This window comes from Pyxicephalus adspersus, chromosome 11, assembly GCF_032062135.1.
Source record: "Pyxicephalus adspersus chromosome 11, UCB_Pads_2.0, whole genome shotgun sequence".
In the NCBI taxonomy this organism is placed as follows: Eukaryota; Metazoa; Chordata; class Amphibia; order Anura; family Pyxicephalidae; genus Pyxicephalus; species Pyxicephalus adspersus.
In genome coordinates this window covers 56,763,114-56,774,239 of record NC_092868.1, presented here as the reverse complement: position 1 = coordinate 56,774,239, position 11,126 = coordinate 56,763,114, and the positions used below count along the sequence as shown (strand labels likewise).

The window sequence follows — 11,126 nt, the reverse complement described above, 5'->3', positions numbered from 1 at the left end:
TTGGAATATTTGATAGCTGCTATGTAAAAATTTTGCATGTCTGCATAAATGTTATCCAAGCTTATATACAACTTTCTCTGGAATCTGCAAGCTATGCTAATGTGGTGATGCTGACCTAATATTATGTTATTTCTTACCTACAACTAATAGCAAATTCTTTTGAACTTCTCTATTTGAGTGATCAATATTCTGTTCATGCTGCTATTGGTATTACATTTGCTATTTAGCCAAGTTGGTACAAAAACATCTGGATTCTGAATGTGCCTAATCTGAACAGCAATGAAGTCAAAGGGAAAAAAATTCTGGTCCTGGAGAGTAATTAAAACCAATTGGTAAATTTTAAACTTTCAAAATTAACTTCCATTTGTTACAGTAAACACTTCAATCTTTAGAGATTTTAATTACTGTATTTTTCGCCGTATAAGACGCTCCGGAATATAAGACGCATCCAATTTTAAAGGAGGAAAATCTAGAAAAAAAAGATTCTGAAAGATTATTCCCCTTCTGATCACTCATGTGCCATTCATACCGGTATTCCCCTTCTGATCACTCATGTGCCATTCAAATTCCCTTTCTGATCACTCTGTGCCTTTCAAATTCCCTTTCTGATCACTCTGTGTCATTCAAATTCCCCTTCTGATCACTCTGTGCTTTTTTTCCACTGTACGGCAGTTAGGACAGGGAACAGCAGGGGGCGCTGTGCCGGCTTCTTTCACTGCAGCCAGGAGAAGACACGCTGCTGCCAGAGAGGAGAGGAGACACACGCTGCATGCATCCAGATAGGAGAAGAGACACACGCAGGATCGGGTATCGGGTGAGTATCTTTTTTTAATTATTTTATAACACATTTGTCGTATAGGACGACCACCAACTTTTCCCCCCCAGTTTTGGGGAAGAAAAAGTGCATCTTATACGGCAAAAATTAAGGTATTTGTTTTATAATAGTATATATAGTACATAGTATAATAGTATATAATAATTGCAAAGCCTTTGAATATGACATTGTTACCAAAATTACTAACAATTACAGGGTGGACCTTTGTAGCATTATATTTCTGATGAAAAAGAAGTTTGATTGCTATTCCCCGTGTTCTGAACTTTTTAACGTTTTTAGAAACTTAAGTCAGTTAAATTATCAAAGTAAGCCATACCCATTTTACAAAAAAATAATGTGTAATTGGAGCTTTCTCAGGTAAATCCCTCAATGGTTGGCATTGATTGTCAATATAAAAAACAGATTTTCGGCATGAACAAGATTTACTGAATAAATATGAACACTCTGAGAAAAAAAAACAAGTACACTGTAAAGTGAAAACCAAACTAGTATAATTTGAAGGATTTTATGCCAAAAAACTCTACCCCATCTATGAATGTGAGATGATGAAGCATTACTTCTCTGACAAGCAAATAATGAGAAAAAAAGAAAATAGACGTTTGTAGCTTACAATCTTGTTCTCTTGAAGTACAAAAAGGCCTTTTGCTTTTCTTCTAGCATTCTTGCCTGCAGAGGAGACAACTATAAATAGGGAATGACAATGGGGGTTGTCAGCTACCCAAATTAATATGCCACCTGAAAAGATATATTGACTGCCATGTAAAATTAACACACAAAATATGACAATATTTGAGCTGGATTAACCTGATGAATATGAACTTAACATGGAAACCATAAACAGTGACACTTGAACTGTCAGCAGTACTGTAAGATGGATTCTATGCCAAGGAAATTCTACCCCATCCATGGGTATAATTCTAGAAACAGCTTTGATCTGTACTCCTCTGACAAGAAGGACATGGTCTTTACAGATGACTCTTTAAACTTTCCAATGATGATCTATGAACTTTGTGTTCAGCAAGGGTATGTATGAATCAGATTCAATTGAAATTGATTTATAAGAAAAACATTTACAATTCCACTGATAGTAGTAAAACTCTATCATTAGTCTATCATATTTTTACAAATATACTACAACAATGGGTCACAAGCTGTATACGAGAGTATTTCCAAACTTCTAAGTGTCGGCTTTTCCAAAACCTCACTGAGACTTTACGAAGCAAAGATAGTGTGCTTTTCATCTTGGCTTTCCTACAAAATAGATGATTTTGAGTAGGGGATAACAATGGGGTTGTTGGCCACCCTGTTTCACCCAAAACGGTACCACTAACGTTGAATTTTTTGCCAACCAACAAAACAATGGATGAGCCCAATGAAAATAGTAATAACAAACTAAAATGTCTTTGTTGTTGTGATTGGATTTAAATATAATTACTTTGCCTACCTCAAAAGAAAAAAAGGTGCATCAATGTTTGTATAAAAAGCAACACTCGTTATCCTTGTTATGATTTTTTAGTGAACAGATTCATAATATAGAACTGAACCTAAAAGCATCTATCAGTCAGATTGTGATATGTAACCTTAAAAAGGAAATCCAACCAACCCACTGGTGTTACCTCTTTCTGACTGCATCACCGGCATGTGGTTATTGGATGTCATCTCAAACCTGCTGAAATCGGTGGTCAAACACGACTTACCTCACAGTTGGAACAGAATTGCTGCATGTTTAGAAAAATGATGAGAGTTTCATAATATCTGCTCTTAGCACGTTGGGGTTTGTTATCAATTACTGTGCTGTGCAGAAAAGAAAGAATGTAATCTTATTGATTATACTCATGGGATATTTATCACAGCTTAGAAAGAAAAGGTAATGGAAAAACTGATAGCTACTAGGCCAATGAAAAACTTTCAAGCTTACATTTATGTTATCCAAGCCTTTATACAACTTTCCTGGGATCTCCAAGCTATGCTAATGCATTCTGTCCAAGCATACCTTTTCTATGTAGCTCACACCTCTAATGAGCTGGGGTTATTCCATCACCTAAACTGCTGTATTAATTGCCCTTGATGTCATCCATCTTTGCCCTTCCAAACCCTGGACCTGAGCAGATGTGTAAAAAGTAATTGCGTGCTAGGTGTTGGTACAAGCTTTTTATGCCATGCCATGGTTGTGATGCTGATATGATATTTTTGATGTTATTTCTTTCCTACAAAATATATCTAATATTTTTTAAAGATTGTCTGTTCATGCTGGTATTTGATAGCGTTACTAGAATTTGACAGTCAAACTGGTTATAAAAATGTGTATTTTGATTTGCCAAATGTTAACAGCATTCAAGCCAATGGGAAAAAAAATTTTGGCAAATTGTTCTGGTCTCTGGGGAGTATTTACAATCAAAAGTTTAAATAAACTTTAATAAAGGAATTAGAAATGAGTGTCTAAATGTTAGCCAAGTCCATTTTTCACATTTCAAAAAATTAACTTCCACTTGTTACAGTAAACGTTTTAGTTTTTGGAAGGCCTTGAATATAGTATGGTTACCAAAATTGTCAGGGGGATCTATGGAAATATGAATAATAGAGTGTTATTTATGTATGTCTTAAACAAAAATGAAAAATACTTGACCACATGTGGAAAAAGTCTTTATTGCATGCTAGATGCCAGTGTAAGCTAACTGTGCTTTGCCATGGTGGTAATGCGGACCTGATATTAATAATGTTATTTCTTTCCTACAATGATTATCTAATCAATTTCAAGAAATCAATTGAAAGAAAAAGAGGGTCAGCAAGCTTCCTCTTCAATTTGAGAAAAAAATTTAGGGGTACATAGCATCTCTTACATATTGCCTAATTAGGGACTCCAATCAACAACAGTAGTAGAAACTATTTATAGATATTTATGGGATATTTATTTTGATACATTATGTATAAACACACTCTATGATGTCATTTATAATGTAAATGTATAAATGGCTAATACTAACTCTGGCTGTAGTGTGATACAAGAGAACACTATTAGGTGAGTGAATAGGCATCCCATTGCTTTATTGAAGAACCTAAAGAGAATCAACATGAAGGTGGCCAAAACATCTCTAAAATGGGATCCACGGTAGCTCCAGATTGGTGCTGTATAATAGCCAATATCATAATATAATATATACCTGGGTAATATTAACTGTTGTTTTAGTTTGATACAAGGAAGACACCAGCCATTTTAAGTAGGTTTTTGAGTAGGCAGATTGCTTTTTTTGAGAACAGAGAAGGTGAGGGTGGCCAAGGTTTCCCAAAAATAGGATCTTCAGTAATTCCAGACAAATACCTTATACCAGCCAATAACAGGATTCTCAAAATAACCAGGATTATTGAAGTATTCAATGTTAAGCACAATAATGGAACGGAGTGCATAAGGCAAGGCCTGGACGTCTTTGTAGCTGCTTCTCAGTGCTGTGAATGATTAGAGTGCTCTTTACCATGTTGAGTTGGTCATCTTGGAGGACCTGCATTCAGTACCATTTTTAAAGAGAATTGAGAAAATGACACCTATAGCCCTGCATTGTCTATAAACTATGGTTAATGGCACACATTTGTTATAAGGATCAACCAGAATCTTCATGACCAAGTAACCATGTTGCAAAAGAGGAATGTGTGGCTATCTATGGCCTACATTCCTCATGAATCAACCAAACATAAGATCACAGGTGGTCCAGAATTTATTAAAACTAGGAGAATATGAATATTTTACCAAATCAGTCTAGACCCTAGTCTGGATACAAAAATGGTCACAGATTCTAGACATCAATACTATGATATTGCGTGATCTAAACACTCTCTGTGTGTGTGGCAAAATACATCACCAAACATGGACAATGAAAAGCAAAATCAACCAATCATTTATACCTGGGCCTATGAATAGAAGTGGTAAGGTACCCTGTAGATAAATCTCTCTCCAATACAGAACAATACTGGGTTTCTGACCTGTACTTTTACCACCACCTTGTGATATTTGCTCAGTGATGTCGCTGGGTGGACCCCAAAACATCTTCTAATATCCTTGGGCACCATAATTCTCCTAGTTGTGTTTTTGCTTTAGTTAATAGTTAAAAAAAAATGTTTTTGCTATTTCCTGTGTTTTAACATTTTAAATTATTGGGTCAAACGACACAAGTTACGTACATGTAGTCAAGAAAAGAAATGGTAAGTAGGAAAAAAAAATTGAACCAAGAGTGATCACATTTTTATTAGCTGAATCACTTATGACTGTCATGTGAATATAGCACACAACTTTAGGACAACATTAAACTGGATTTACCTAATAAATATGAGCTGAAAGAGGGGAACCAAAGAAGTAACATCTAAACTGTTGGCAGTATTGCAAGATGGATTCTGTGCCGAAGAAACTCTACCACATCCATGGATATGATTCTAGAACCACCCTTGAACATTACTTCTCTAACAAGGAGGACATGATCTTTGCAGACGACTCTTTGAAATTTCCGATGATGAATCTTCACTATGTGTTTAGCAGGGGTATGTTTAAATCAGTACACAATTTTCTAAAAGCATGGAATATACCTAATAAATTTTAAAAAGAAAGATTGTTGATCAAGGGAACACCCAATTGGAATCAGAAAGGAATTTTCTCCCTTGTTAGAGTTAATTGAACCATTTTTTTATAATGTTTTTTGCCTTCCTCTGGATCAACTGTGCATTTATGTTTTTATCTAAAAAATGCAAGTTTTCAAGTATGTTTTCTATTTCCCTAGTGGTTGAAATCCCCACTGGTTTATCCCTTTTTTTTCCAAATACATTTAGACATGTGTGACTAAAGAGCCGTATATGAGAGTATTTTAGAATTTCTATTATGCGTCAGCTTTTCCAAAAATTCACTGTGCTTTCCATCCTGGCATTTCTTGACAATTTTTAGTAGGGGACAACAATTAGGTTGTTGGCTACCCTGCTTCCCCCTACTTCTATCTGGAATATGCAGGTTTTCAAGTATTTTTTTTTCTTTGGGGTTGAAATTCCCCATGTTGGGATAGGAGAAGACAGTGTGTTTTTCATCCCAGCATTTTTACATTTTTGAGTAGCAATGGGCTTGTTGGCTATCCTATTTCTTCCAACATGGTGCCTACAAAGTGTAAATATTTTCCTAACTAACACATTGGGCCTGATTTATTAAAGCTCTCCAAGGCTTCAGAAGATACATTTTCATCAGTGAACCTGGGTGAATCAGCAAACCTGAAATGGATTTCTTAAAAGTAATTTGCTATTTGTTGTTCCCTGGGCCAGATCCATTCCAAGTTTACAGGATCACCCAGGTTCACTGATGAAAGCGTATCTTCTCCAGCCTTGGAGAGCTTTATAATGAGGGATGAGCCTAATATGAATATTTACACTGGTCAACAAATATTTTCTTGCCAAACAGAGTCTTTTTAGGTTATGTTTGATGCACAGATTCCAAATGTGGTATTGGTTTTGTTAAATTTGATCTATTTTTTTAAATAATGACCTCAATAATACCCTCGTAGAAAACTAATGAAAATTAAGCAAAATTAAACTAGGTATGCATACATATACAAAATTAAAATTTTGAAATAATGTCAATATATTCTATATTCAGTATATTTGCAGAACTAATCACAAAGAAGTCATTGAAAAACTCAGTTTGTATATTTTTCCTTTTATTCTGATGATCCAGACAATCACGTTGAAGGCTCCAGCAGTAGTCTGCCATCTTGTGTCTATCCCATCTGCCCTGATACCTTTCTTCCATCACCATTATATCTTGATAGAACCTCTCCCCTTGTTCCTCTCCGAAATCGCCAAGGTTTTCTGAAAATTTTAGCAAATGGCTATGGACATACCTTTATGCTCATAGTAGCACAACATTTTTTAAAGTTTAAGAGCAAGTTTTCTACCAGTTCTTCATAATTTTTTGCTTCATGGTCAACCAAAAATAGTGTTGGTTGAATAGCTCAGTGTTCGATTCGGTGGCTATTCGATCGGATATCCGAATATTTTTCTGGTGATCGAACACCGAATTTGAACACTATTAAAGTCTATGGGGGGGGGGGGGGGAATTCAGGTTATTTTCGTGACTGTGTAGAACTGCAGAAGCAATCAGGGGGGCAGAGCTGACAGCTCTGCTTCAATGATTGCTTTTGCCGCCCTAGCAGAACTGTAGTATGTGGCTCCACTGCTGTGACATTGACAGGATGATTCCCATGGTTGCTTTCATTCATGAGCACAGCCGTGGGAATCTTCTTGTCAGTGTGAGATCCCCGGGCACTAGAGGTTAAATGAGGATATGTCTCCCCATTAATCACCTCTAGTGCTCTGTGATTGGCTAAGGAAAGGTAAACCCTGATGACAGCTCAAGCAGGATTCCCATGGCTGTGCTCATGAATAAATGCAGCCATGGGAATCATCCTGTCATTGTTGGATAACATGTAAAACAATAAAAGTTTGTTACAGAAATCACACACGTTCAATAAATTACTTTGACATTAAACCCTTTTTTTTCTTTTTTTTACACATATTTTTACACACAAATTCGTGAAGTTGAATCCCGTGTTTTTCAGGTCTGGTCTATTCGAATTCGAACAGCGATATTTGGGTTAAATATAAGGACAACCCGAATTCGAACACCAACACTATCCAAAACGTTTTTGACAACCATGACATAGCTGTGTCAGGCAGAAGCTCCAGTATCAGTCATGTAACTTGTGAAATTTGAATTATTTATCAGTTTCCCGAATCTTGGGTCAATCAAAGTTTCTTTGCTTTTAATTTGTCAGTACTCAATCCAGGGAAGAATCTACAAATGTATTTGAAGCAATCACTGTCTTTGTTCAGAGCTCTAACAAATTGCTTCATTAATCCCAACTTTAGTGTAGTGGAGGGAGAATGATTTTTTCTTTGTTAACCATTGGCTCGTTAATGAAGATGGCTACACCCTTTTTCATGTTTTCCCTTGGAGGCCATGTCACTTTATTGCAGTGATCCTGCTTTGCTCTACTATCCCACAAGCACATGAAACATGGCTACTTTGTGTATCCACTTTGATGTCCAAGTAGAAAGTTCTCCATTTTTAAATCAACACTTGTGGACCATTGGTGTTCATGGTAGCAAAGGTTTTGTAGGTCCATTTGGATATTTTCATATTCTTCTTTAGGCTTTGTTGAGTGACCAATTGGAATTGATGCAAAGCAGTTTCCATTATGCTGTAAAACAGATTTCAAACTTCGAGTGGAACTGACTATGAAAAGCCGCCAGTCTTCTGCTCAGTATTCTGGTCCTCCCATATGGGCTAGTGGTCCGGGGATGTTACAACACAAAGTCTCCATCTTCACTGAAGTATGGTCGGAGTGTCACCTCTCTTGTCCTATAAACATTTATTTTAACTTCCGGTCTCGGACAGTTCTTTGCTTTTAGCCTGGATGATAAAAGTTCAGATGCGTGTTTTGCCAGACTTAGGTTACGTATTAAATCATTGAGCTCTTCTTGGGCGAACTGCTGGTTTAATTAAACACTTCCTTCATATTCACTTCCACTGCTAACTCCTGGATTACACTCTAAACCCTGTATATCCTCCATGTCGGGTACAGGAATATCAGGGAGTGTACTGAACACTGCTATGGGAACATCAGCACCATGCGGCACAGGTCGTCCAAATCAGGGTACTCCCACTTGTTTTTCTTGTAAAGATTGAAACCTTTTACATTCACAGCACAAAAATAACAATCATTATGATGATTTTTGGGCTCTCGCCATACCATAGAAACACCAAATTTCATTTTTCCACTGACGTAGACACTCTACACAAGTTTTGTATACCATATGGGGAGCCCAATACTTATTTTGGTCCCCCAATTTAATACCAAAATATGCAAGATATGTTTGTTTCACAAATTCTGTAATGTTTCTTCTATATTTTTGCTAGGAATATTCACTACAAATGTAGCAAAATACATTGGGGTCATTTAAACAACTTCTTCTTGAAGAACTCATATTTCTGTTTATTATATAAAATGCAAAACATTGGTGTAAATAAAGATTGATAATATTATGCCGTGTTAACATCTGTTGTTGGTAAAATCGTCTATTCCGATTCCTGTATCACAATAACTAAAGTCGATTCAATGAAACGTATGTCATTTCTGTATTCAGCAGACCTGAAATACACTAAATATTTTGAAAAATCATTGGCAAGTGAAAAAAAAAATTTTGTTGAGCTGTGTTATAGATAATTCATGTTAGACATAGCAAACAAATAAAGCTGTCATTGTAATGACTGGGCGTACATATAACTATTTTGTCCACCTTTGTCCAGGTTATATTCATGGAAAACTTTTGATGGACTTCAGCAAAGGCTCCTACATTCACCATCTATATTCAGCGTCCAATATTTTCAAAGATATCATTCTTATGAAATTCAATGAAAAGTCAGCCATGGAAGTGCACAGATGGCTCGGCGATCGTACCGGAGCTTTTGATTGGACTCACACAAAGATTGCTGTAGCAGAGTTGGAAGGAAAAAGGTGAAGTGTCTGCTGATTGTTTGTGACATTTTCACTTGAATGGGCAGCCTAGTTCCATAGAATATTTTTTGAAAAGTATTTTTGTGCATTATGGTAAATTATAAAAATTATTTTATCCAACCATAGGGCCTACTTTCCACAGAGCCCTTCTTACTTTTTTGGAAACAACAGAAACGCAGAAAAAGGATAAGACATTGTAAGCATGTAGTTACACAGGGGAAAAGAATAAAAAACCTTAAACAATCATTAGAGATAACACTGCCACCTAGTGACATAAGCTCTTATTACAGTCTGATACATGGACAGGGTTGTTGCACCAATGTTTGTATAAGACTCATACTAACAAACCAACTTATTATGTGTTTTTTTCAGTGACCAAAGTCATACTATAGAGCTAAACCTAAAGGCATCCATCAGGCAGATTGTGATGTGTAGCCTTGAAAAGGAGAATCTAACCGACCCGCTGGTGTTACCTCTCTCAGACTGCATAATCAGTGTGTGGTTATTGGATCTCATCAGCATAGATCAAGATGATTACATGAAGAACCTAAAAAAAATATCAAACCTGCTAAAAATTGGTGGTCATCTGATTCTTATTGGGGCACTAAACATGACCTACCTTACAGTCGGAGCAGAACTGTTCCATGTATTTAAATACGACGAGAGTTTTGTCAAATCTGCTCTTAGCAAGTTGGGGTTTGTTATTGATTACTGTGCTGTGCAAAAGAGAAAGAATGCGAGTGATCTCACTGATTATACTCATGTTATATTTGTCGCCGCTCAGAAGATGGTCTAACCGATGCTAGATCAACGTAAAAATACTGCAAGCCCATTTTTTTCTGGGATCTGTGGGCTATGCTAATGTTTTCTGTTCAAGCATACCTTTTCGATGTAGCTCACACCCCTAATGGTTTAAGGTTATTCCATCATCTAAACTGCTGTATTAAACATCCATAATATTATCCATTTTTGCCCATCCAAGCCCCGGACCTCACGAGGTGCAGCATATGTCTGTCATTGTATACTGGATTCTGGTACAAAATAAAATAATGCCATGGCATGGTGGTGACTCTGGCCTGATAACTCCAAATCAGAAACTTCCAATCCTAGCCAAGTAGATATCATTACTCCTTTGGAATTTTCAAACTGGCCCACAACAAGTATGGAATATGTGCTGAACCTGAAGTCAATGTCTGATAAATTATTCTAGTTCCTGAGAGTAAGCACAAAAACCAAATGCACCAAAGTGCGGGGGGCAACCAAACATCTGAAGGATATCGCCATCATTTAAAACATACTCTGTCAAAATATGGACCAAATCAAATTCAAAAGTTACCTTCTGTTTAATATGGTAATGGATCACATTTTCTGAATGTTAACACATTTTTGTGAGAATAGGACAGGCCTTGAATATGGTATTGTTACCAAAATTGCTGGAAATGTCAGAGGGAAATGATGCAAAAGAAAACACTATTGTCCTGTAAATCAAGGTTAAAGTATAATAGGGTGTAATTTATGTACGTATTAAACAAAAGTGAAAAAACATAAAATGTGACTGTGAACAAAAACCACTTATATTAAAACTGGACCCCTTCAGGCTTAAAACCAGGCTAGAAAGTAGAAAGGAAGAGGGGCACCAAGCCTATCTTCATCCTGGGAAATAAATACAGGAATACATACATGTTTTTTCGACCTTTCCATAGAAATTTTATTTCACGTCAAAGAGCTTACTATATGGGTCTCTCAGATGG

At 36.4% G+C, this 11,126-nt stretch overlaps 1 protein-coding gene across 1 annotated transcript; it reads left to right on the top strand.

Moving 5' to 3' along the window:
- The first annotated feature begins 5,200 nt into the window (after positions 1–5,200).
- On the top strand, positions 5,201–10,265 carry LOC140341376 (nicotinamide N-methyltransferase-like). Its single transcript, XM_072427084.1, has 3 exons — positions 5,201–5,362; positions 9,168–9,375; positions 9,748–10,265. The coding sequence occupies exons 1-3, from the start codon at positions 5,212–5,214 to the stop codon at positions 10,169–10,171; spliced, it is 783 nt and encodes a 260-aa protein (XP_072283185.1). The 5' UTR covers positions 5,201–5,211; the 3' UTR covers positions 10,172–10,265.
- The last annotated feature ends 861 nt before the right edge of the window (positions 10,266–11,126 follow it).

Bases quoted from the DNA above. Each gene is read 5' to 3' on its own strand.
- LOC140341376 (XM_072427084.1), top strand. From the start codon at position 5,212: ATGGATTCTGTGCCGAAGAAACTCTACCACATCCATGGATATGATTCT. The intron at 5,363-9,167 runs GTATGTTTAAAT...ACCTTTGTCCAG, and splicing joins TCACTATGTGTTTAGCAGGG to GTTATATTCATGGAAAACTT. The intron at 9,376-9,747 runs GTGAAGTGTCTG...TGTTTTTTTCAG, and splicing joins GCAGAGTTGGAAGGAAAAAG to TGACCAAAGTCATACTATAG.